Genomic DNA, 26,919 nt, shown 5'->3' with positions numbered 1-26,919 from the left:
TTTCATTATACCTGTAAATGTTTTGTGTAGAAAGCAAAATCATGTTTATTTATTTCAGCAAATGTCATTAATAAGTGACATTTTACTTTCAACATTTTAACACCGTGAGAAAACATATGGAACCGAAATTCTATCCAGTGGCCTGGGAGCCCATCAACAAAGTAGTACATTAGTATTTTGTTTTTGCCTCATCATGGTCTGATCACTAGCTGCTGTTTAACACCATTAATAATGTGATATGTTGTCAATTCAGATAAGTTGATATATCTGAGCAATGTATCAAAGGAGGTCTTGATGACATTATCAACTAACTTTAGTTAGTGAGTTTTCTTGTAATTCAATCTTTGCTTTTATTTTTTAAAATAGGGGAAAGCATACTTATAAGATATGAGATATGAGATATTAGATGCGACCCATTTTCCTGTGACCTTAAACAAATTTTATGAGTTCACTCCTCCCATTTATCTGAGAAACTTTGGTTCATAGAATGTGGCGTTGGCCCAAAGGTGCGATGATTTGACACTGAATTACCCTTTGACATTAGGTCATGCACTTAAATTGATAAAGTAACAAAACAAAGAAATGTTGCACAAAGTTCATCATTCCTAAAATCACTGTGACTAATTTATCTGATGGCCTCTCTAATTGCCATTACAGAGAAAAATGTATTTGTGAGTGTACAGTTTATCCTCTAAAAGCTTATCATCTTTCCACCATTTTTATAAATGTCTTAGTGGTCATTTTTGATACTGGATTTTGCACAGTGCAAACTCTGCATGTTGCATTCTCTGTAGAGCATAAAAAGCTTTATCTTGGGATCATCACACAACATAGCTTTGCAGAGACAAGATTCACTAGAGTCTGAGAATGGCTCTCAGTAGAGGGCATACCTCCGCCAAGGCCCGACCCCTTAAATTCATTTTAGCTGCACCACATTTCCCACACTTTATCTGATTTGACTAATATCGACATTTACAAAATCAATGTTCAGAGAGTGACCATTGATTGCGTATTGGATTTGTCAATTTAATTAATTTCTAGTTTGTCTTTCTGATTCTAAGATCAGTGAGATAAGAGACACCAGAGGGAGTGACAAGAATGAGGCAGACTTATCTCACTACAGGGTGTTTCTAGCCTCTGCTGCAGTTTTAAAGTAAGTAAATACATAGCGTCCTCATTACATGGTAACAACACATCTGCACTCAGCACAGAATAATGTCTCACAGAATCTCTTGCATGTGCCCTATTATCTGCTGTCAATTACATCCAGAGCCGACTGAACACACAAAGAACCGGTTTATGGGTGATTTGTGGGGTCAGGAGACAGCTTGGACCTCCTGTTCCTCCCTTCATCGTGGACATCAGGCCGGCTTTTTGCTGCTCCCCGGAGACGAGAGGAGGTTGGCAGATGTCTCTGAATCAATTTGGCCAAAGACCCATAACAACCTCTGATGTAATTAATGGGGATGTTTGGAGTGGAGCTGCAGCCTCTGTCCAGCTGACCTGCTGCCTCGGCACTGCCATGGCTGGAACAGGTCAGGACTAAATTTTTTTTTTTTAATGTATCAATAAGTTTGTATCTCCCCTGTACTCTCTCCTCTTTCAAGCTTAAATTTGTCCAAGTCATTAAGGCTACAATGGCCAAAAAATATATCAAAAAAAGAAATGACTAGAAATATTGTAGTCTTGTTTTGAACTAGCCTGTTAACACACATCTCTATAGCTGTGTTTCAATTCAAGGGACCTTTGCAGGACCCATGTGTTCTACCAGGCCCATGAAGACCGCCTCCTTCATAGGCACCATAGACTGCAAAGGTCAAACCAAAATTATTTGAGTAAATGGTCTGATCTACGGAGGCTTTCCATGATAGGTGTCACCAGCTCGTACCACCCTTATTGCTGTTACCTAGCAACAGAGCTGAAGTTGGACATGAGTAGAACGTTTTAATGCCCCTTGGTTTTAGCTGTTCAGTTTAGGTGAAACGGGTTATCAAGCATTAGATGTCATGTCACATTTATAAAATGATTTGTCACTGAAGAACAATGCATCCTGGGATAAGTTGGGCCGGGAAGGATCCATCCTTTGAAGCCTTCATTTCTCTGGGATGGAGGGACGCATTTCGAGATGGGACAGCCTAATTGCGCCGATGTGATGTAATTGGTCTTCAAATGCAGTCTCTTAAGGATGCAGCCCCTAAATTGAGACAGAGCTTAAGAAGAACAGCAATGGCTGCATTTATAGCAAAATCACATATAACTGGATGTTTGTTAAATGTCTTTGTGTCTGCACTTTTTTGGATTCTGGAGGTTTGTTGTGGTCGAGACATGAGGAAGAGGGATGCAGGCATAAAGACATTTGAATGGAGTGGAGTGAAGGGGTGTGTGTGTCGGTGGGGGGTTACCACGTCATTAAAATGCTGTGTGACTGCTGTTGTGTGCTCTACATGCAGGCAGACAAAGAGCCAGCAGCCAACCTTGGTCTTAGTCATGCCCCACTCAGAGAGGAGGGGGAGGAGAGGTCTCTGTCAGAGGCAGCGTATCATATCAATTAGCCACCACAATATGTCAGAAAAGAGTGAAAGACCTAAAAACAGAAGATAAGGCTTTCACTTTAACAGTGGTGACCGTATCTGCAGCATCTCCTAGCCCCAGTTTGTGCCTCTAATGTATTATCAATAAACTAGACTTGCAGAGCCACAAATCAGTTTTTCAGAAAGGTGCATCCCTTGACATCTGCAGGTAAAACATGAGGGTTCTTCAAACATTTAGCCATTTGGTTGCAAAAATATTAATAAAGATTTTTAACGTGTTTTCAAGCTGCAGCTCTTCTCCTGAATACAAATGCTAGTTTGATTTACATGTATAGTATTCTAATAGTATATTCATACTAAAACAGTATTAGTCATTTTTGGGGGGGACAGTAGAACAATATTTAAACAAAGCAGTCATCTATTCTCATCTTTTAAAGTCTGTTTTGCTAGAGAATTGGTTAATAAGAGGTGTGAAACTCAACCAAAATGTAAAAAAGTTATGTGCTAAAACACAAGTTTATTCCGGCTAAAACGTGTTTTTTGAACGTGTTTTTTTCCACTCTGTAATTTATTCAGCTCTTAATAAGACAATATGTCTTGTTTGACTGAGAATGCAGAGTCTGAAGACATGTTGTCATGCAGAAAGGAGAAACCAGAGTTGTTGCAGTTATTGGAAATACTTTCAAAACTCAAGGTTTCTGAAACATCAGCAGAGGGGGGTTTTTTTTCAGAAAAACAGATGTGCTCTGTGGCTCATGAGACGCAAACTGAGGAAACAGCATCTCATAGGCAGGACAGATACAAAATCTCAGCCCCTCTACATTCATTTTTCATCTGGTGATGCTGTGGACAGAGAGAGCATCATGCAAAGGGGTGGGGGGGAATAAGGGGAGGGGCAGAGAGAGAAGAAAGACAGAGGGGAAGGGAGGAGGCAGACACTCAGAGGCAGGAGGTTTGTGAGAGCAGCAGCTGGAGGAAGAGGAAGAAGGAAGGAGGAAGGAAGAATCAGAGCGAGAGAAACAGTGTGGCTGCAGTCGGGAGGGACACAAACACAGAGAGAGGGAGAGGAGGAGATACAGAGAGAGAAGAGACGGTAAGAAGGGATCCGATGATCATTTCTCTCCACATTCATCTTTCTGTTGCCAGGGCGAACACAAGGCATCAGCTGCTCTGCTGTCCACTGTGTTTTCCTTTTATTCCTCCATCTGCCAGCTGACGGCAAGCTAAATGAGGGGAGCGCTGTAGCACTGCAGGGTGATGCAGAGAGATGGAGGAGGAGGAGAGGAAGGGAGGAAAAGAGGGAGGGAGGGCCGGGAATATACGCTCCACATACACGAGGAAGAATAGAGAGACTGGGGAGAAAGATGAGTGGGGATGACATCTGCCTCTGCTCGGCTGTGCAGCAGTGAGGGGGTGGGTCTATGTGGATTTGTGAGGATGGCGGGTGCAGGAGTATGTCAGCTGTCACACCAGTAGTTTCCCTCCATGGTGGAGATGATATAAGTTTCTGACCACACCCTTGCTCCTGTCAGGTAATGAAATTGGATGATGGTGGTTTTGTGGACACATCAGTGTGAAGGTGTGAGGCTGGGAAGTGTGTGTGTGTGTGTGTGTGTGTGTGTGTGTGTGTGTGTGTGTGTGTGTGTGCTGGATGCTGGCCAGACATGCTTAGTGTTGCCATCCATTACTGTCAGTGCAGTGGATTAGCTGTGTTTGAGCAACATTCATTCTCGGGAAGAGACGCTTAGTGATAGACTGACCATGTTTTCACTCTCAGCCGTGTGTGTGGACAACACCATGGATTCATCACATCCACCTGTGTGTGCGTCTGTTGCGTTGCCTGTACATGCATGACTCGTGAAACATGCCTTCTGCTCCTGTCATCACTCTCCTCAGTTCTCCACTGTCCTCGTACTGTAGTCATCCAGTGAAACTCTCAACCCTCTGACTGACAGCCCATTGAGAACAGCTTGACCGAGCATTTGTTGTTTTGGGTATTTTCAAAGCCTAGCGCACAATATATTTTCATTAAGAGCTGCTGTGTTGCAGAGGGTGTTTCTAATGATCCCTGAAACCCTCACAGGCGTCACGATAACCACTCCAGATGGCTCTTTTCGTGTTGTAACACCCTCACACATTCATATTCATATCTGGCATATTCTGTTAACACATAAACAATTATAAACAGCGCCAGTACACGACGACCTGCTTCTGTAGCCACACAGTGGCAGAATCTGATGACCGATGATTATCAGACAAATGTTCTTTGTTCTTTTCTTAAATGCATACATTTGCTTATCATTCCTTTCAAAAAGTTTTTTAGACCTTAATTGCATGACCATCTCTCAACTATGCACATGGGTGTTTTCTGATCTGCCTGTCTTTGCTATAGATTTTTATTAAGCGTAGTTCTGCTAACACTAGCTACAGGATGTGATCTCTGGCTTCTAAACATTAAAGCCCCCTTACTTAAAGGTTCAGTGGAACAACATCACATCCCAGTTCTTCTGTCTTAGCTCTAAAACTCAGTAAAGTGTCAATTTTCTATGGTAAAGAAAATATTGCACAAGGCTGTAAGAGACCTCTGGTCTGGAAAAATATAACACATCAATTTTAAGTGGTTTAATAGGCTTTTAGCCGTGGATAAAAAGCCTCTGGAGGAACAAAAAAGAAGATGAACGGGAAACAAAATTAATGTGTATAGAAACCGAGGTGTGAAAGAAAGCAGGGAGTAGGATGGAGCTGTCAAGGTTTGTGAAGAGAGCAGGTGGACTCAAAATGTAGGAGCGAGGCAGATCCAATAAAAAAAAAAACAGAATTGATTCCAAATAGCCGAAAAAACAGGTGAAACGAATCCAGAAAGGCAGTAGATTGAACGGAAACACGACAGACAGACAGGATCATGTTATTAATGCAGTACAATTAATAACTTGTGATGCATTTTAGCTAAATGTGTCTGGATGAATGCTTTATAAGGAAGGTCGTCTGATCAGCTGACATCTGAGCTTTCGCTGTGACATCATCATGTTTGTGGGTCCTGTCTTAAATAAAAGATCTGGAAACAAAATAACACTAAATACAACCGTTTCCATAAATAGATAAGCAGTTTGAACCCACATGAACTTACAACTCAGACATCCTGTCCATCTCCTGTCATGATTTTTGACTTTTAACTCTTGGATAAACAGTTTTTTTGGACTATTTTATCATAGCTCTTGACTAGATTTGAACTGAAAATGTCATTTATGCTGGGACAAAATGCAAAAAGTGTGATGTCTGAATCTATTTGTGGATCTGTGACTTTTGGTGATTTGATGTTTCTGGAGTCATAGTGATGTGGTGAAGTGAAACGAAAGGAGATCTGTTCAGACACAAAACTACCTACCTACCTTGCAACGTTGAAGAAGGATGAATAATTCTTGGATCCGCCCCCTCATCCATACCAAAAATGAATGGGTTCTTCCCTGACCCATATCACATCCTTCCACAAGTTTCATGGTAATCTGTCCAGGAGTTAATCCTGTAAACAAACTAACAAACAAACACCGATGAAAACATTACCTCCTTGGTGGAGGATATTAACTGGATTAATTGACTATTATGCCTCATAGCACAAGTAGTGAAACCTTAAAGGTTCAATGTGTAGAATTTAGTGACATCTAGAGGTGAAGTTTCATGTTGCAGCTAAATACTCCTCATCTCACCCTCCCCTTCTCAACATGAAAGAGAACCTTTGGTGAACTTCAGTTGTCATAAAAAGTTTGTCCAGTATTAGATGACAGTAACAAACATGGCGGCATCCACAGAGAGGACCCCCCTCCATGTAAATATAAAGAACCCATTCTAAGATAAAGAAAACAATAATTCATACGATTTAGATGAAACACACCAGTGAAACATCACTAGGATTATTTTATATTCAATTTCTGCCAAAAATCCCTTTCACCTAAATTTTACAAACTGAACCTTCAACTGTTGACTTTGTAATTGTAAAACTCAGCATTGTCAATGTAACCATTAGACAAACTGATATTCATGAATTCTGTCTTATATTAGACTGTTTTGTGTTCACACACAGATTAAAGTCTTAATCTTCACTCGTACATAACAAAAACAAGACCAATGATAAAATGTGAGATTTATTTTTCTTTATAAAGATTTCAAGTGTTTGTTTGTAGTTCAGCTGAAATGGAAAATATAAGAGATATAATCCATCCCCCTCTTCCCTCAACCCCAAACTTCCCATGGGTGACACTTAGAGGTGCTCCCATAATACCGCTCTCTGATGACCTCACTACATCAAGCAGCTCAGCATATTATGCCATCCTCCCAGGACGGTTACTGAGGAGAAGGAGATGTTATGAATCACACGCACTCTGAAACATCTCAAAGTTTCCGTTTCTAAACACATACATCTTCTAAAAAAATCTGGGCTGCACTTTGCTGCTAATTAAATATTAACTTGTTTTTTATCCCTGTTGAATTTAGTTTTTTCAAGATGATTTTGACATCAGTGGGAATAAATTAGTAACTGTTGATGAGGACATGGATGAAGATATTTTTCTAATCATTTATGACAGGGAGACAGTTGTGTAGATTTATTCCTCAAATAAGGGAAAGCATGGTACTTTAATTTGTTTCTAAGACAGGGAAATGTATGTTTCTATATCCTGTTACTGAATTGTGACAAATTTCCTCATAAACCACCAAAACCACACACTTCCATCCCTCTTCCATGCATGCTTGTTATTCCACGATGTAATTGTAGATTATTAATACATATGCATAGTATATGTAATATGATACTGTGGCATAGATATTACTGTTAGTCAGTGGTGTGGTGTTAAAGTTTTGGAGGACGTAAATAAATCTAATAGTTTATCCAGGGCTACAACATGAACCACATTTTTCAGCCTATGTTTACATTTTTTTTAAAATGAGCACCAATAAAAGAAATTTGCAGTGAGCAGTTACTGTTGGCAATGTAACCAGTGCTGTAGTGGTGGCTGGAAAAGTGCATATACTCTTGATTTATCCCCCCAAAAAAGCAGCCGCTCCAGCTAAAGATGAATGTGTTATTGTTTTCCTACCTAACCAATGACCACTCCTCATACATAAACCAATCAACAAATGCAACAAGTTCAAGGAAATCAGAGGCCGAGTAAGATGCATCATGTTTTGAAGTGGGATACGTCATATACTTGTGTGTACACTGCACTACACCACCGAATGTGACTATGACTATGGATGAACAGAATAACTCACTCCATTTCAGTCAGAGGAGACCAAGAGAGAGAATGAAATGAATGAAATTAAATTTTTGTGAACAGAGGAATAGACTTTGGTGTTCAGACCCCAGCAGGAAGTAGAACACTGGAGAAGCAGTTTTATGAATTCAGAGGTTAAGATCTGAAGGGGATATTCCCCACAGCCTAGAGGAAGTAGGGACAACTGGGTATCCAGAGTTGAGGTGGTGCAGTGAGCACTGTGCTAAACTGACAGCTGAATGAAAGGAGGGAGAACATTTTAAAATTTGACAGCTTACGGGTGATTGGCTGATTGGTGTGTCAGGTTGTGATTCGATGAAAAGTGAGAATGAGCCGGTGAAGCCTGGAGATGGTGGGAAATGTGCATTTGCAAGAAGATGTCTACCTCACGGAACCTATGCTAAACTTATAACTTATAAAAAACCTTAAAACATGATGAATTATATAGCGGAAGATCATCTTTTCCCATCATTTTGAAGATGTTATCAAACTTCATACTTCCGTAATTAAAGCTGAAATAAATCTTAGACTGTTAGAAATGAAATATACAAAGAAATTAAATAAATATATAAATATTAAGACAGAAAAAAGCCGAAAATTGTGTAAAGAAAAAACGTTGTTCCTTTGTTTTGATATCCAAAGTGAAGCCCAGTTCATTAAAACCAAATGAAGTCTTTGCACTTTACCAAGAAGCCATTACATTTTTATTTCCCCATTAATTCTCCTTGTCTACAAGTCGTTTTAGTCAGAAGATGGTGGGAGGAACTTTGAAATCGTTCCTTGAAAGAAAAGAAATCCTCAGTGAATATTGATCCAAAGTACGGAATGCAGATCTTTATAATGATGTTTTCTTTCCCTCTCTCTGAGGTAAATAGTGAGGGTATATGAAGTAAATCCCAGCTGACACACGAGACACATGAGAAGAAAAAGTCTGTCTCTCCTGTGCTGATCCGTCTGATTCTCCTGACAGAACAAAACAATCGCCTCCTCCTCCTCCTCTTCATCGTCTCCACATCCTTCCTCCTCTTTAATAACATCTCTATTCATAATTCATGAGCTCATCACTGTCTCTCTCTGTGTCTCTGCTGGGGTTAATCATATTCTCATTGTGAAACACAAGTTACAAGGGTATGTTTGTAGGAGGAGGCGGAAAGTTGCAGTGTTGCAATAAAGCAGCATTATAGTGAGATAAGGGTGATGTCATGTTGGATTCATTGAAAAGATCACATAGAGAAAATAATAGTTCAGTTTTCTAGTAGATTAAATAGGTGAAAACAAAAACAAGAGTGAAAAGTGAAACAAGATGATTGCCTCCACCAAGGAGGAGATGTTTTCACCACTGTCTGTTGTTTGTTGGTTGGTTGGTTTATTTGTATGCAGGATTACACAAAGATTATTTCACTGATTTGTACAAATCTTACTGGAGAGAAGGGGCCTGGGTCTGGGAAAAGAACCTATTCTATTTTGGTACAGATGCAGATTGAGGGGCATAGCCAAGCATTTATTTCTCACTTTCTTTAACTATGTTTTATAACAAGGTGGGGTATATTTCAAACTCATTCCAAATCCTCCTGGGTGGATTACCACAAACTTGGTAGACAAATGTGGTATGGGTCAGGAAAGAAGCCATTCCATTTTGGTTTGGATAGGAATTGGGGCAGATCCAGGATTTTTTTTGATAAAGGATTGTGGCGGTGGGGTATGGTTAGGGCGCCAACTGCTGGACAACAGGGAGGAGTGGCTCAGCCGGTGATCAGACAGCTGTGCAGAATCAGGTGATCAGGGCAAACAATAAAAGCATGCTTGTAACCTGGTTCTGTCTCTTGTAGTAGGCTGGCGTCCTGAGACCAGCGAGGAGCGGCAGACGCGGGGACTTTTGCGTGTGTATGTGTGTGGATTAAAAGACCCCCGCCCAGAGAAAGATATATCTATATATATATATATATATATATATATATATGTGTATGTGTGTTGTTGCCAAGGGAGGCAACAGAAATAAAAGACTGTACAAACGCCATTCTCTCCTCCCGTCCTTCCCCGGAGTGGGCCGAGTATCCCCCAAGGATGTAATCACCATTCTTGTTGATTTCTCAGACAATAATTCATGGATCTAGATTAATTAACACCCAAAATACAATTCTGGAAGGGGAAGGCCTTGTTGGAGGTATGAGCACTACTGTGTGGCATTCTAGTTTTTTGTCTGTGATCTCTAATGGCAACAATGATGTGAAGGTAAATGTTACTTTTAGTTTTGCAGACCGGGTTTTAATTTTGTTGTAAAAACAGCACAAATGAGGACAATCTGGTTTGTGTGTCCATCCGTCTGTATGTAATCAGTTTCTTTCTCAAGCAGAACTCAAAAACCAAAATGGACATGTTTTAGGGCAAACATGATTTATTGGCTTCTACCTTTCCTGCATTAGGGCAAGGTGACACAAATGCGAAATGCAAAGTAAATATCACGGGTCAAAGTTCACCAAAGTTTAACTGCAATTTGCTTCGGCACAGTAAGCTAATGTTTTATTTGCCCCCTCGATCACACTGATTGGAAGTGAACGGGAGGAGAACGTTCGCCACTGATGTATTATCGATTGTATGACCGGGCCCTTGGTCTAATACTTGCTCTTACAGCTTCCACACTGCTAAATGAAAACCTGACATGTGACTAAAACCCCACTGCCATGTTCCACATTTTCCCAGCTGCCATTTTAGTGCTTAGATTGTAACATTGGAAACTGGCTAACGTGTGATGCAAAGTTCATTGATTGATTCAGTGTTCAGTTGGCTTTTGCCACCTGATGTTGCCAGCGTGGAATACTGTGCCTTTTGTTTTATGCTTTATTCCCCTTTTATTGTCAAAAGACTTCTAATCTGCTACTACCTGCTGTGCTCAGGTTGTGATACACCAGTATTTGAGGGTGGACCCAGCTAAACGATCTTGTACTAAATTATATCGCTCATGAATCTTACAAGTACAATGCAGACAACCGCACCTCTGCCACTGCCAGATGAGTGACGCCATCGGGCCTCTGCCATTTTTTCAAACAGTCGGAAAATAAAAATTCTGTCAATATTTCACCAGAGTAAATAGAGGCTTATATAATGCAGTATCTAGATACCGCAAAACAGACGATATTTACAGACTCACTTATCCCATAATGCTTGGCTCCACTCAGAAGAGAAAGAGAAGTGCTAATCTTTATTGCAGCTTTGTTGTATTATTTAACTTTGCTGCATTTTTTGGGCACTTTGTCATTAGACCATAGTGTTACATGATGGAGTCTGTGGTTTCTGTTATTGATTCCTGTTTCCAGTGGGAGGAAGTGAGGAGATTAGTGAATGGAGTGACGGGGGTATTGTTAAATAAAATATTACAAAAATTAAAAAAATCAATCTTTAACATTTAATGCACAATATTATGGAGACCTATAATAATTTAATTGATTTTGTTTAAGCAAATAGGGGGTCTCATCTATTCTGATACATATATGTGACTAAAACATATTAAGATTGTTTTCCCATTTAGCATAAATCCATTTACTTGGACTGATATGAGCCCATTATAGATGTATCTGTTTGTCTGCTGATATGCATCAAATAACATGGATTTTACTTTACAGAATAAACAATGCAAAAAATAGGTTTTTTATGTTTTTAATTTTTGTGAAAAAGTTTATTCTCTTCAATGAAGTTGTCTGTATTTGGTTGTATTTGTGTTTTCTTTTTAGCTATTCATTTATAATACAAATTTGTGGTAATCTAATGCCAATTTTTCATAAATATATTTAAAAAAAACATACTCCCTAATATTGTCATTGGCCCCTAAAACATTATATGGGCTGGGCTCTATAGATGAGTGAATAATTGGGTAAAGAGAAAGAGAGACAGCATTAACAACACACCCTGTGTTTACAACATATGTGAAATTCAGACTGAGTCCTACAGACAAATGAGCAGCTAATTCCTATCAGTGTTCTTTAGCAGCCCCTCTATCATTTAGAGATATGACCTGGTGCTTTCGTTGAGTGACCCACCCAACACACAGCTTAGTGGGCCTGTTGAGATTAATGGTACCAGCAGTGACTGTTAATCTTAGTAGTACTGCTCTATAATGCAATCAGACCTTCTCATACACACCTGCACATTCATAGATAGGGTCACCTTACCAACCAGCAAAATGGAAACCACGACCTGGATTTATAGCTCGAGGCACATGAGGGGATGATGTAAGGCTGTAATTACTTTACATAGGTCTCTAGATGCTTTTATATCAGTTCATGCTCACACAAACACAAAAAACTACACTATTCCTTTTTGTGCTGTTTTTGTAAAGAGACGACCTTTGTATTAAATCCTTTTAAGAAACAGAAAACGTGAGCATCAGTATTTGATTATAATTTATCTTTCTCTCCATCCCAGGTTTCCCCTCCTCACCTCACTGACCCATGAAAGAAACCATGCCGGTGCTAACAGCAGGAGCAGGTGAGACGAGTCAGCACAGATGCTCCACACACACCGTCCATACTGCCGGAGGCCCGCTGCGCTCCGTCTGCTCCTGCTAATGTACATGATGATTTTCTTGTTCCCCTCCTCTGTAGGGCTTCATGAAACACTGGCCCTGCTGACCTCTCAGCTGCGGCCCGATGCCAACCACAAGGAGGACATGGTGTTCCTCAAAGACGTGTTTAGTGAGAGAAGCCTGGGATACCTCATGAAGGTGAGGAACTACTCTGAATAATCATTAATATTTATCTATAATAATAATAATAATTTGGGTTTGTATAGCTTCTTTCAGGGTACCAAAAGCACAAAATAAAAGAAACAAACACAAGATAATAATACTGATAATGGCTGAATACTGATGGTTGACTGAGGCATGAGTCCATAAGCTGTGGTGAGTAAGTGGGTCTTCATGAGTTTCCTGTAGGTATCCAAAGATGGACTGAGAGGAGGTTAAGATTTGTCTTGTTGGTCGTGTTCCTTGAGTCAGTGAGGGGACAGCAACCGGGTCATTCATGTGAAAATGGACTGTTTCAGTACTTTTTTTCATCATCCGGTTTGGTTTAAGTTGAGGCAGGTAAATCTACTGTTTATTGTTATAGAGAAAGATCAGAGTCAAACAGACATCTGCTATATAAACGCACCATGTGTAACCTCAAGCATTTTGTTCATTTTGTTGGAGAGCCAACTGCTGTAAATCTTACAGCAACTATTGGATGGATTACAATGAAAATTGGTATCATGAGGTATGGATGATGAATCCATTTGACTTCAGTGAGTCAGAGTACCTAGATTTGGATGCATATATACATTGTTCTTCACGTGACCCTAAACATTTTCCGAAACGCTGCATTCCTTTATGCATTCCTCTACCCTCTTTGTTTTTATTACAGATCCATGAGAAGCTGAGACAGTATGAGAGACAGAGTCCGACACCTGTTCTCCACAGTGCTGCTTCTCTGGCAGAGGATGTAAGTTCATCAAACATCAAACTCACACACACTCACACACACACCACACACACACACACACACACACACACACACACACACACACACACACACACTCACTCACTCACTCATATTCTCGTACTTCAATCTTAGTGAGGACACTCATTGGCATAATGCATTTTCCAGGGCCTAACCCTGACCTCAAACATCACAACTAAATGCTTAACCCTAAGCCTAATTCAACCCCCAACCCTAAAACCAAGTTGTAGCCCTCAAATTAGCCTTCAAGAAGCACTCCAAAGTGAGGACTGGCCAAAATGTCCTCACTTTCATAAAATGTCTTCACTCTGTAGAGTCTATGCTTAAAATGGTCCTCACAAATATATAGAGTACACACACACACACACCTTGAATTATATTTCCACTTCCAGCAGTCAGTCACAACCAGTTAGCTCCGACAGAGAAGCAGTGCAGGTATCAAAAGTGAATTTTAATGTCCTCAAAGTGCTGAATCATCCTGATGCTCATCTCACGAAACTCCACATCCTGCTGATCTCCTGCTCCCACCAGTCATCAGAAGAAACTGCTGACCTCTGCTGCTCGACACTTATCTTCCCCTGCGAGCATGTCTGTGTATCTGTTTGCATTTATTCTACAGTAAACTGCAGCATTGCATTACCGGTATTCACATGCACGGGTTCACATGAGGTCAGGGACCGTGGTTGATGCGCGTGTTGTGATTGGCAGGTGGCGGAGGAGCTGCAGAGTGGACCAATAAGCAATGAGGAGAAGGAGCTGCTGCACCTACTGACGTCACCACATCTGAAGGTAAACAGACTGTTAATGGCTTTTTTTGAACCGCAATCCTAAAGTGGTACTTTGAAGAATAATTATCAACATTTTCATCAGATTAATGCTGTTTGAAAATGAAAAACTTTTAGACAACTAAAACGTACATATTGAAAAAAAAAACTGAAGTTTGATCCTTCATGCAATTATGTCAAATGTTCATACATTTCATAACTCTGACTTCAGACTGTAAATGAATCCCTGAAACCTTTAACTTTGTGGCATCAGGCTGCTCTGTGTGTTCTCCAGCAGCTGAACGTCCACAATGTAATCTCAGCACGTCGCCTTTCTGTCCCATCAGGCGGTTCTCTCAGTGCATGACACTGTGGCTCAGAAGAACTTTGACCCTGTGCTGCCGCCGCTGCCCGATGACTTTGAGGATGAGCTGGAGGAGGAGTCAGTGAAGATTGTCAGACTGGTGAAGAACAAGGAGCCTCTGGTGAGTTGTGACAGAACAACAGGAGTGGAAATGAAAACATAAGAGCCTTGAGGAGAATAGAGTGGAAGAGGGAGGGATTCATTCTTTCTTTCTGTAAATTATTTTATTAATGCGTGTGTTCTTCAGGGAGCCACCATCAGGCGGGATGAAGCCACTGGGGTGGTGATGGTCGCTCGGATCATGAGAGGAGGTGCAGCTGATCGAAGTGGTAAGTTGAGCTTGTTCTGTTGATTTTTTTTGTCCTGGCACATTAATAGACTACCAGAACCTGTAGGCTCCAACCTGGTGACCGGAACACAGACAAGAGGTGGTGAAATCCATCCATTTGAAGACGTCATAGCTGCACTACTAGGCTGTTACATTTCGAAGGCTCCTTTAAACACTGTCGACAAATGCTTCCTTTCATCCCTGAGAAATGATCCAATCTATCCCAGGATTCAATGGGCTTCAATGGTGAACTGTTTTTCAAAGAGCTAATGGCGTCGGAAAGTGAAACCACATAAATGATGAAGCTTCAACTTCTACAAAGTTTTCATGCTTGGGGCATTTAACTTTCTCGTCGCGTCCAACTTCAGCTCTGTTGCTAGACATCAGCAACAAGGGTGGCAGGAGCTGGTGGCAGTTATCACGGAAATTCTCTATAGACCAGACCCTCTGATTTCAGTTCTGACTTGGAAGAAGGTGGTCTTTGTTGGCCGGGTAGACGGTGGTGTCCGAAGGAGCCTCTGAATTGAGACACTCTCTCTTTGGTTTAGTCTCTCCTCTATTCATCCTTACATTATGGTTTACTTTTAAAAGGTTATAACAGTAATCATCAGTATGTTATTTTCAGGCTTGTGCACAAAAACAGGTTAAATAAGGCAACATTAGCAGTCAACTTAAAGATTCACACCCTGTGACAACCGCTCCAGCTTTGTTGCTCGGTTTTACCCTCTTTAAATTTCAGTCTCTCACGTGTGCAAATAATTAGCAATGTTAATGTTTAAAGATGAGTTTGAGAGACATTTCTGCTGTTGGGATGAAAAGCAGAAATGTATGTTTGTATGGATACGAGCCAGGACACTGCAGTGATGTTGCACAGCCCTGAGGCAAACTGAGCCACTGTGACGCCCCGAGAGGCTGCTGGTTTTTACAGCAGTGTGACGGCATTTTTCTTCTTGCAACTGGAAAAATGAAGGAAACTGTTCCATGAAAAATGTGCATGTATGAAAGGGGCAACAAATCAAAACCGGATTCTCTGATGAGGTGAGATCAAGGCCTCAGCGTGAGACGCATCGCACGACTGCTGCTTAAACCTAAAGCTCCTCACGAGTCCCCAGAGTCTCATTCATACATATAGACTCAGCAATGATCCTTTCATGTGCGTTACCATGGAAATATCAGCCACATGCAGGTGTGTGTATATATATTTGTTAGTTGGCATTAGAAGCATTCATGCTGGGAAACCAAACTGATCGGTGTCCACATCTATTAATCATAAATACCCTTCTCTGTTTTCTTGTGACAGTGCTGGAAAAGCTCTCGTAGGTGTGGAGACAGAACCTGTAGATTTCAGAAGCAACCCTGGCCTCTGTGCACGTCTCCTAGATGCATGCATTATATGATTGCACCATAGTGTGTCTGCGATCCTGAGGGAGACGCATATTGATCTTACTCCTTTCAGCCTCTGGTTTCTCTGTTGTGGCTGCAGCAGGGAAGATCAGAGCTGAGGATGGAGGCAGCCTCTATCAGTGGATCTGACAACAGCATTACGATACGGCTGATAAACCCCAATGACCTGGAAAACGCTGTGATGGTCATTGATGTTTCTGTTCTTTTCGTCTTCATCTTGTCTCCCCTCCACACAGGTTTGGTCCATGTAGGAGATGAACTCAGGGAGGTCAACGGAGTCTCTGTGATTCACAAGAGACCTGACGAGATCAGTCAGCTGCTGGTAAGACGGAATCACTGTACACTGCAGAATGAATGCAGACTGATGTTTGAGAATGGCACAAGTACATGAACAAGTTGTCACACCTCCTTTAATTTCCAAACTGCCTTCATTAGTCGTCTAGTAAAAGTAAAATCCATCTCAGAGTGACAAATATATCTGTGGTTTATTTTTTGAATATATGAGTCTGAACTCACAATCTTCCCTCTGTCTCATCTATTTGTGATCTAGTCCCAGTCCCAGGGCTCCATCACTCTCAAGATAATCCCTGCCATTAAGGAAGAGGACCGACTGAAGGAGAGCAAGGTGAGACAAAGCAGGAGTCACTGTGCATGAATTTAGTTTTTACACTTTTCTTACACAGTTTGAAGGGAAACAACAGAACGCAGCTCATTATTAGCTTCACGCACACCTCCAGTGGGACACATGAACAGCTTCCTCCCTGTTTGTACAATAATAATAATAAATAGGTACACATGGTGCTTTCCCCCCCACAATTCTCACAAAGCCTATACATTTGCGTCCAGGTGTATATGAGAGCCTTGTTTGACTACATCCCGCTGGAGGACAAGGCCACACCCTGCCAAGAGGCGGGACTTCCCTTCAAACGAGGAGACATCCTGCAGGTCGTGACGCAGGACGACCCCACGTGGTGGCAGGCCAAACGTGTGGGAGACAGCAACCTGCGCGCCGGACTCGTCCCGTCCAAACAGTTCCAAGAGAGGTGAAGTCAAATCATGTAAAAATGTACTCCCTCTGATGTAAACTGGGGAAACGATTCACTGACACACTGCTGATATTTATTTCATCCAGCCATTCGTAATCTTTTAAATCCACATCATTCATGTGTTCCACTTTGAGGGGTCAACTATGATTAGATGGTGCATCAAAGCAGTGAGAGTGTGTGTGTGTGTGTGTGTGTGTGTGTGGGGGGGGGAATAAATCGAAACGCAGCCTTGAATAGGCACATGCTGATACCACAAGTGTCATAATCTGTCAGTAAGATGATCCCAGCAGGCCGAGAGATGCCTGCCAAACACTGCAGAGTCTGTTGGATTAATATCCACAGCTTGAACACAGAGAGACACAGGTCAGAGGAGTAAACCGAGCTCTGTGAAGCCTAAACAGAGAGTTTGTAGGTTCAATTTAAAGCAAAGTAACAAAGACCTGTTGATACTGCGGGTTCCTGCTGCACCCTGAATGACAAACATGTCTTCATATGCACTGAGCAAATAAGGAAAATGACCAACATGTCTGTGCTCGGGGGCCAAATCGTATAATCCATCCAGGTGTGTTGTATGTGCTTCTGCATGTCTGTCATGTTTAAATCTTTTAGTCCACCTGTCTGACATTTCCTTCAATCCTTTTGCTCACTGACAATTCTCTCCCTGCCTCCGTCCTCTCTGGGTCTTTGTTCGGCTGCACATTCCTCCAGGCGACTGGCCTACAGGATGAAAATGGGCACGCTCCCGAATCCAAAATCCCCTAAAAAGCCCGCCTGTAAGTTTTTTGCTTGCCATGATTCCTCTGCACCATTTCATAATTACAGTCAACCACCTGTGCCATCGCTCACTGTCACTTCTCCCGTCTCTACTTACGCACACAGTCACTGTCATTACAGGACAATAATTCCTCCTCTGGATGAATGCAGCAGTGTTTTCATTGACATTTATTGACCTTTTTCGAGGGTAATTGGCATTCTCAGAGGCATTAGTATTCATTGTCTGTCCTCTCCGTGCTGCCCTGCCAGCATGTTTTTAAAAAGGAGGAGGGGGAGATGGTGGAGCACAGAGACGGAGAGAGGGATCATAGATATGAATTAATCTCTGTCATGTTTTGGTCCATCTGGTCAGCGAGCGAGCCACGAGTTCAGCTTAAGTAGATCAGACAGCGTCACATCAGGCAACAGTACATTGCGCTTCTCGCTTTCTCACTTGATGCTATAGAGGTGGTGTTTAAACAGACAGGTGAGTGTGTAATATGAGTGGTGGCTCTTAGTGGCGCATAAGCTTCAGGCGATCCGATTAGGCCTGAGCCACGGGGACACAACAAGAGCTTAGCAATATGGCAGCTAGCCGTGCTCTGCCACGCAGCAGCGAGCCCGCGAGGACTTCTGTCTCAGCCTCCCTCCATGCTCCTCCAGCTCTCTGATTAATTCCCCTAAATCCCAGCGGGGGCCTTTAAATGTGGGTCTCCCCCTCTCACATCAGTGACGTCACCCTGACAACTGTACACACGATTTTTATATTTAGAATCTATAAATCCTTGGATGCTGTGCTTTCATAACATTTCCAGAAATGTGTTTTACACAGAGCTACTGCCCATTTATCTATTCTGATGATAATGTTTTACACTTTCCTCTTCCCTGATGCAAACTGCAGACGACCAAGGATGTGATAAAGGTGGGTACATGTGCAGCCATGAACATGAATTATCCAGTAAATACATACACGCACAAAATGCATACAACATATGGCCATGGAGGCCTCGGTGTGTGTGTGTGTGTGTGTGTAAGTTTGCATTTCTACTGCTTCCAGCTTAATTCCTCCCCTCCTGCTGTTGGTGTACCAGACCAGAATAGATACTTTGCATTGCGCGTGTGTGTGTATGGTGTGTGGTGATGTGCAAGCGGAACAGCATCCCTGGAGACTACAGTGCAACTAAGTAGAGAATGTTCAAGAGAACAATAGTCCCTGTTTAGTTCTGCGTCATCCTCAGAACCTTTTATCGTGTGTTCTTTTTTCACTCTACTGCATCATCAGACACTATAAACTATTTTAATGTTTTATTCTGATTCTGTGCTGCAAGCCATCCTTTTTAGATTTTCCAAAATCATTACATATCATCATGTTCTTCTTTTGTTTTGGATTTATGGATTTGTAGGTTTGTGCATTTGAGGCAGTTTCTGTCTCAGCTGTGCAACAATGGGGAAACAAGGCTTGTTTACATGTGTGTTGGTCACAGGGACTTCACAGCTGATCCCTTTTCAGAGAGAGAGCCTCCTCTCCTCTCTTCTATTCTCCTCTCCTCTCCTCTCCTCTCCTCTCTTCTCTTCTCCTCCCCTTCCCTCTCCTCTCCTCTCCTCTCCGTTAGTGGCTGTTGCCTCCAACAGCATTCTTTCATTAACTCTTGGCTGCCTCCCGCTGCCTGCCTGCCTGCTGCCTGTCGGCCCCACCTGCCCTCTCCAGTATCCAAGGCCCTCCCGTCCTCCCCGCTCTTTAACTCTTCCAGGTCTCTTACCCTGTGCTTACCCCCTCTTTTCCCTGCTTGCCTCCCTACAGAGGACTGTGACTGTGAGGGCTATTTCAATGGACAGTACATAGGTGAGAGCGTGAACGTCTTTCTCCACCTCCTTCTCCCTATCTGCTCTTTGCCTGTTGCAGCCTGGCTGTGCGCTGGTTCCCTGGATGCTTCTGGCTGGGGGTCAAACTGATTGCTTGTTGAGTTGACCCATGCGGGGCCCAGGTTTGAGGGACAAGAGGAGGGGTGAAGGTTATGAAGGGTAAAGAAATGGGATCAAAATCAATGCCAGAGGAGGGAAATCTAAGACATGGAAGATGATTCACAATTTATTGGCGCCAAGAAAAGGAAAGGCAGGAAGATGAATTCGTACAAAACATTTTCATGTGGAAAAATCAAGGGAGAATTGTGTCAGTCGTTCCACTGAATAGTTGTCAGATAGTTTAGGGACGTGTCAAAGACGTCAGATATTACAGTGCACAGGAAAAGCAAACCCAGACTGTTACATATAAAATAAATATGATGCTTTGTTCAGCCGAACATAAAAATGTGAAGCCTGATATTTAAGGGGTGTTTCCAATGAGTAATGCATCAGTATTCCAATTTCCCTATTTATAACCAAATTAGTTATTTCCAGGGAGAAAGAAACAAAACAAAATAACCAAATCATACTGCTATAACCAGTGCAAGAGGAAATATTCAGATTATTTACTCACCAGAAGTAAAATACTGATACAGTTATTTAGCAGAATGGAATGAAAGTACTGGTTGGGCCCTCTGACCAATATATATTACTATAAAAAAACATGTTTCACTGTGATAGCTGCTGGAGGTGGGGCTAGTTTTACTTTATGAACAGTTTTTATACAGGAACACTCGTCACTATTTGGTGGAACTGTTAACTACTCAAATATCTGACATGTGACCTTGACTACACTCTGCTGTTTGTCAAAGGTCAGAGGTCAAACATTTTAGAAAACAACTGGATTTAACTTGAACAATTATTATTAATTGAGTAGAAAGTTAAATGTTTCCTTCTGAAATATTGTGGAGTGTATATAAGGTAGATTAAAATGGATATAAGTAAAATGCTTCAGTAAAAATTCTTAATAACAGTAAAATGTTGTTGAACAAGTAGCCAGGAAAAACATTTTGAAATAATATATAATGGGGAGGATGGAATACGTTAGTCCCCTTTATCCTCAACTCCTCTCCAGCCTTCCAATGACCTCCCCTCCCTCATCCTTCTTCAGCCCAACCTGACCCCTCTATGCTCCCCAACATCCTGCCAGCTGCTGGAATGATGATGAATACAAGGACTGATCTGAATGCAGTGGAAAGCTTAACAGCACCTCCTCACTGTAACACAAAACACCCTTTAACAAAATACAAACAGTATTTGTGCTTTCTCTTTGCTTGGAGCTGTTAAAACATCCCTCCACCCACCTCCTCCATTCAGCAGTGTTTGGATCCTCCCTAACCTGCCTCACTCCTGTCCTGCATCTAACTAACTGCCCCCTGCTGCTGTGGCCAGTGCACTGCTTCCTCCTTTTCCTGAAAAAAACCCCCTCCTCCTCCTCACACCCTGCTGCGTTGGACGCATTGCACACTCAACCAGGCACGTTTGCTGCTCGTTCACCCTGTGTTGAGGTGTGAGGCTGGGTTGTGTGATGCTCTAACGCCAGTTATAGTCTCTCCTAAGTGTAAAGCAGTGGCGCCCTCCTGTGGCCAGGTGTTTTCCTGGGAATTTTATTCAGGTACAGTGCCCGGCTCATTCCTGCAGGTACACACCACTGACAGGGGGAGGGTACAGACAGTCCTGGTCATGGGAGACCCTCATTCCCAGCCACTCTCTGCCATCGGTGTGGCGTTTCCCAGGGCCAGGCTGTCCTGTCTGTCCTGCCTCAGCACTGTAGCCTCGTTGAAAGATGCATGCCTTGGAACATACACTTGAAATATCATGTCTGTATTGGGTCACACAAATATTTTATTCTGATGAAAGAATTATTACTGAATTAAGAAAAGTTTGCTTTGAAGGGTTAAACTGTGCTTAGTGTCAGCTGCATGTGATGTTTAGTTGAAGCACAGTTAATGATTGGCTAGAAGTTCAGTTAATCTTCTTAATCTCACAGATCAAATATTTACACTTCAAATAAGAAGGAGCTATTTTTATCCATGTGCTCTGATTACAGGGTGTTTTAATGCATGGTTATCTAAAGGTTGGTCTTGACTTATTCAAACAATGATTGCACACTGCACTTCATGCAAAAATGTACCATACCTGCATCATGGAAGTGAGAAGTGTACTTGTTATGTAATCACAAGATAACAAATCATTTTGTGGCTCATGCCATCTGACCCGAGAACTTTTGTTTTCTGTTCTTTCTCCCCTCGTGTGTGTGGCCTCGCTGTAGCTGGTTTACGAAGGAGTTTCAGGCTGAGTCGTAAAGACAGACAAGGATCCTCAGGAGAGGGCTCTGATCTCGGAGACTCTGACTTCCTGACTTATGAGGAGGTTACCCGCTACCAGCAGAGGCCCAACGAGAGGCCTCGCCTGGTGGTTCTGATCGGTGAGACTGAGCCACTCACTCGCACAAATGTTCCTCTGTGATGATAGTAGCATCTAGTGGATTAAAGCGTGTACTACAACATACTGAAGATCTCTTAGCCATAGGGCTGTCAGTTTTTCCCAAAATCTAGTTCAAAATAATTTGACATGACGCGTGACTTGTTCGAATCCCTTTCTCACGTCCCTTGAGAGTGCGAACACGCATCAGACAAGGTTGAACAGATTGTTACGTTTGTCTGTGGTGCCTCCTCAGCTGCTGCTAACAGGTGAGCCCACAGATTTGTTATAAGGCAGTTGCATGGTATGAAGATGACAAACAGCCTACCCTTTGATACTTTACTACCCAATATACTAACACACATCACTTCATAGTTGCTAGCGTCCTCCATTTTCATAATAAATAACCTAACATTATTGGCTTACTCTGCTGATAAATGTGCAAGAGGTCTGATGTACTGAGTGTATATTTTGAATTTCAGTGGGTCATTACAGGTTGAATACGAACTTCCCCTAATGTTACAATTTCAAATATAAGGTCCTAATTATGAACAGATTTACCTTTTGTTCTGGAAGTTTTCTGGAAGCTGGTGAAAGCAGAACTAAGTTGATGCATCAAGGAGACAAGAAGGTGCAACAATATACAAACACTAACAGAGTTACAGGAGCAATTGTCACCCCCAAGTCTGAAGATGTCTCCCACAGCATCCCCATATATCTTCCTCTACTTGCGTCCCCCATTCTAACAGCACATCCATGAATGACTAGAATTGCTGTCACTCTCTATGTAACATGTAGCTGTTCGCATCCTATTGGATAGTTAAGTCTAAACATGCATTCCTAAACCACATTGTGTCGTTACGTCTTGCAACTGGTGTAATACGCAAAAGAGTTCCAGTTGGTGCTTCTCTGACTGTTAGATATTAAAGTCCATGAGCGTAGACACTACAATGCACAGTTGGTTGGTCCTTTATCTATAACCTGACCTCAGTATATAGTGACATATACTGTAAAGTGTGTGGATATACAAAGCTTCCTCAACACCTTTCATGAGAAACATCTTTTCTCTAAAAATAAACACACAATCTGCCTCCATAGGTTCTCTTGGAGCCCGAATCAATGAGCTCAAACAACGAGTGATTGCTGAAAACCCACACCGTTATGCTGTGGCTGTACCACGTGAGTTACTCACACCATTCATACATACTGTATCTCTAAATTAACCAATATTGTACATCACGTAAATGAAAATTCTTCTTTTGTTTCCGCAGATACCACCAGGCCCAAGAAACCTCATGAGAAGGAGGGGGTGGAGTACCACTTTGTCACGAAACAGCAATTTGATGCGGATGCTTTAAACAACAAGTACGTTTACATTCATGTTGGTTTTTGGGTAAATGTGGGATTTGTTTCTCTCTGAAGTTTGGTTTATGGCTTCTCCCTTTAGGTTCATAGAGCACGGTGAATACAAGGAGAACCAGTATGGCACCAGTATAGAGGCGATCCGCTCTGTACAGGCCAAGAATAAGATGTGCGTAGTGGACGTGCAGCCTGAGGTAAGAGTCAAGTTACAACCACTGAACCCATCCTCCAAATGTATCACAGTCCATTATCATAACACAGTCACATCAGATCTGTTCGTTATGCAGAGTCTGATGTATCACTGGTGGCTTTGTCCGCTCATGTTTCCTTTTTGACCCCTGTTTGGCTTTTATGCTCTGTGTAAATGCATCACCACTCCAGGCTCTGAGGAGGCTGCGGACAGCAGAGTTCAAGCCTTATGTCATATTCGTCAAACCTCGTGTTCCTGAGAGCAGACGGCGCCGCAGTGCTGCCACCTCGCCAGGAGGGGGAGACCACGGTCGCATTACAGTGAGTCCTGCTTTCTGTTAGATGCACCTTAAACTAAAACTAATTCAGTCCTTTAATAAATGTTCCTTCATGAAGGTTATGAAGCAGTTTGTTTTTGATGGTTTTGGAAGTAGAGTATTTTACAGAGATGTGGTTCTGTTACTTGGCCTAATTTATAAACTGTGGGATTATTTCAGTTATCAGGACACTGGAAGCAATTTTGCAACATCATGGCCAAACTGAACATTTTCGCAGGCCACATTGTTCATATTACTATCAGGAGTGGCAGATCACGCCAGTGTGATCAAATCAAAACTAGCCAAAGAGTCCTACAGGTTGAAGGACAAGGCCGCCCTGCAGGTTCTGCCTTCAGACAATTCTCTGTCTATATCAAACATGTCATCTTCTTTTTTGCAACAGGATGAAGACTTGCAAGAGATGCGTCAGTCTGCCATTCAGATCGATCAGCAGTATGGACATCTGGTAGACCGTGTCCTCATCAAGGAGGACTCGGCCAGTGCCTGTGCAGAACTCCGAGGTATTTTGGAGAGGCTGGAGCGAGAATCCTTCTGGGTGCCTCTCAACTGGGTGCGGACCTAAACCTCATTCCTCCCCTGAATCTTCAAGAGGAACTTCACAGCCCATCCAACCAAATCCTTTTCTCCTAATTCCCCTCAAAGGCCCTGTGGCCAGTCTGGCAGTCTGCTGGACTCCCTCAGCACTGGTCAAACAGCCACTACTGAGGCTTCAAACGAAAGGAGGAGGATGAAGATATTACAGGAAAACCTTGTCGGGATTCGCAGCAGATGGATAACTCCTCTTGTTCAAAGGCCAGTTTATCGTCTCAAAATCAGTCTTTTTCGTCACAATCGCTCCTTTCTCATGTCATTTATTCAAGTTTGCTTTGAATTTACTGGACGACAGGGAATAGAAGTGTTTTATTTCTCACACTGTCACTTCCTCGAGCTGCATTGTTCACTGGAGTGTGTCAGTTTTGGGATCCCACTCACAGGATTGCTCAGTCAGTCAGCTTTATCATGACTCCTGTTGGAGTACATTAAGTAGCATGTTTTTTATTCAGCTCAATGCCACATACAGAATGATTCATTGTTGATTCTTACTGCTCATGCATCTTGTACAGTATAAGAGCCAATCACTTTCAACACGATATATTTAAGAAAATGCAAAACCATTAAGTTCAACGGACTGAAAATAAAACAAAGATCCAAACAGTATGTGAGAATTTAATTTTCTACAGAACTGGTTTTAAGAAACGCATGACAGCTGATTATTTAACCTCAAATGTACATATTGTAAATGTTATTCCTCCTGTGCCAACGAAAGATGTCGTAGCACTTCAAAGCAACCTGTTTACCTTCAGTCTTGTGTGTAAAATAATGCTGTGCACAAAGTCTGTGTTTATTGACGTCACAGGGTGTGTGCACAAACACCAACACATGATGCAACTTTTATGACCATGAATAGGTTTTGTAAAGTTTCCTTGCATATTTTTTAGACAGCAGAAGCAAAGGAGGTCACTAGATGTATTTTATTTGAGAATCAGGGTTTTGTGGTGTTGAACTTGAGATATCCACAGATTCTGAATAAATTAAGGGGGGGGGGGGGGGGGGGGGAAATCTGCAAACTATTGATAAATAACTAATTGTTAAATTTACCAACATGTTTACAACGTCTAACTCATATGATTTATTTGCCACTGTTGGATAAAATAAGTAATCTGAAGACAATTTTCAGACATGTTATGATGAAAAGATTAATCAGGATAATGGAGCCAGATATTAAATAAAGACTATAATTGTAAATTGCAGCCCAACACAGATAATGCAGAGCAAAATGTTACAGGATACATTTGAACCCTCATGAAAGACGACCCATATGCACAATGAAAGATTTCATGGTTGTTATTGTACTTTTTCTCTGAACTGACATGAATCTCCTGACTTTACTTTAAAGAAAGTATTGGTGGTGATGATTGAACAAAATCCACCTCCATAGTCAAATCAAGAATTGCTCTCTCTCTGGTTCAAAACTGCCACAGCCCAGCACTGTAAACTGTCTGGACAGAGTTTTACATTAAAAAGACAGTTTCTTATGAGAAGAATTGTTTATTTTCTCTAACTTCAGCTTAAATCAAATAAGTTTTACACAGAAAAAGGACTGGGGCTTTTAGTCTCCCATCATGTACATAAAATCCCTTGAGGATGGGATCTTTTACAACCAGTGCAAAGAGGAGGAATCATTGCAGCGCTCTTTCTTTTATCTGATAAACTTAAAATGTGAACCTATTCTGAAATGACACAAATCAGATTAGAAGAAACTGCTAAGCTCATGTCACTGGTGATCACAGCGTAAGTGATCTGTACAGGTTTACAACATTTTGGATAAACTCAGTTTGAATGTTTCCAGATCCCTTCTGCTGTTTGTTTAACGTGCTCTGTGTTTTTGATCTTTTCATGTTCTGTATGAACTAAAGAAACCCAGAATGTTGAGTTTGTAATGTGACATGTACAAAGTGCCATAATAAAGCTAGCTTAATCAAACCGTTGGCATTTCTTTAATACAGTTTCCCAGAAAAAAAACCTCCCATAGCTCGATTTTCTTTTGCTGCAGATTGATGTCAAAATGTTTAATGTGTGTGTTTACCTCTCATCTGTTATTGGTCCTCTGCAGTTCATTTTAGTGCATGTATAACATTGTCAGCAGTCCTTGGCTTTGGTCCACAGGCAGACATCACATCTCTATTCCATCAGCGTTGTGTTCCAGGTGGTCTGCACT

At 41.8% G+C, this 26,919-nt stretch overlaps 1 protein-coding gene across 4 annotated transcripts; it reads left to right on the top strand.

Annotated features, from left to right (window-relative positions):
- The first annotated feature begins 3,456 nt into the window (after positions 1-3,456).
- mpp3a (MAGUK p55 scaffold protein 3a) lies at positions 3,457-26,684 on the top strand. Of its 4 annotated transcripts, none has more exons than XM_069525179.1 (20): positions 3,457-3,624; positions 12,218-12,280; positions 12,397-12,515; positions 13,192-13,269; positions 13,996-14,076; positions 14,399-14,536; positions 14,663-14,744; positions 16,384-16,469; positions 16,698-16,772; positions 16,994-17,190; positions 17,902-17,966; positions 18,848-18,868; positions 19,748-19,789; positions 21,398-21,463; positions 22,121-22,276; positions 23,371-23,451; positions 23,544-23,637; positions 23,720-23,828; positions 24,016-24,144; positions 24,544-26,684. In XM_069525179.1, exons 2-20 carry the CDS (start codon positions 12,244-12,246, stop codon positions 24,721-24,723), a joined length of 1,836 nt encoding a protein of 611 aa, XP_069381280.1. In that variant the 5' UTR covers positions 3,457-3,624; positions 12,218-12,243; the 3' UTR covers positions 24,724-26,684. The 4 variants fall into 4 exon arrangements, with proteins under 4 accessions (XP_069381280.1, XP_069381282.1, XP_069381283.1 ...); XM_069525180.1 differs by lacking the exon at positions 3,457-3,624 and adding an exon at positions 3,914-4,063; XM_069525181.1 differs by lacking the exon at positions 21,398-21,463.
- The last annotated feature ends 235 nt before the right edge of the window (positions 26,685-26,919 follow it).

This window comes from Paralichthys olivaceus, chromosome 5, assembly GCF_024713975.1.
Source record: "Paralichthys olivaceus isolate ysfri-2021 chromosome 5, ASM2471397v2, whole genome shotgun sequence".
NCBI classification, from domain to species: Eukaryota; Metazoa; Chordata; class Actinopteri; order Pleuronectiformes; family Paralichthyidae; genus Paralichthys; species Paralichthys olivaceus.
Note: the sequence above shows the minus strand (reverse complement) of the source record. Positions and strands in the feature narration are given on the sequence as shown.

Excerpts from the sequence above, each read along its gene's own strand:
- mpp3a (XM_069525179.1), top strand. The coding sequence starts at position 12,244 with ATGAAAGAAACCATGCCGGTGCTAACAGCAGGAGCAG. Across the intron at positions 14,077-14,398 it reads TGACGTCACCACATCTGAAG|GCGGTTCTCTCAGTGCATGA; the intron begins GTAAACAGACTG and ends CTGTCCCATCAG. Across the intron at positions 22,277-23,370 it reads TCGCCTGGTGGTTCTGATCG|GTTCTCTTGGAGCCCGAATC; the intron begins GTGAGACTGAGC and ends CTGCCTCCATAG.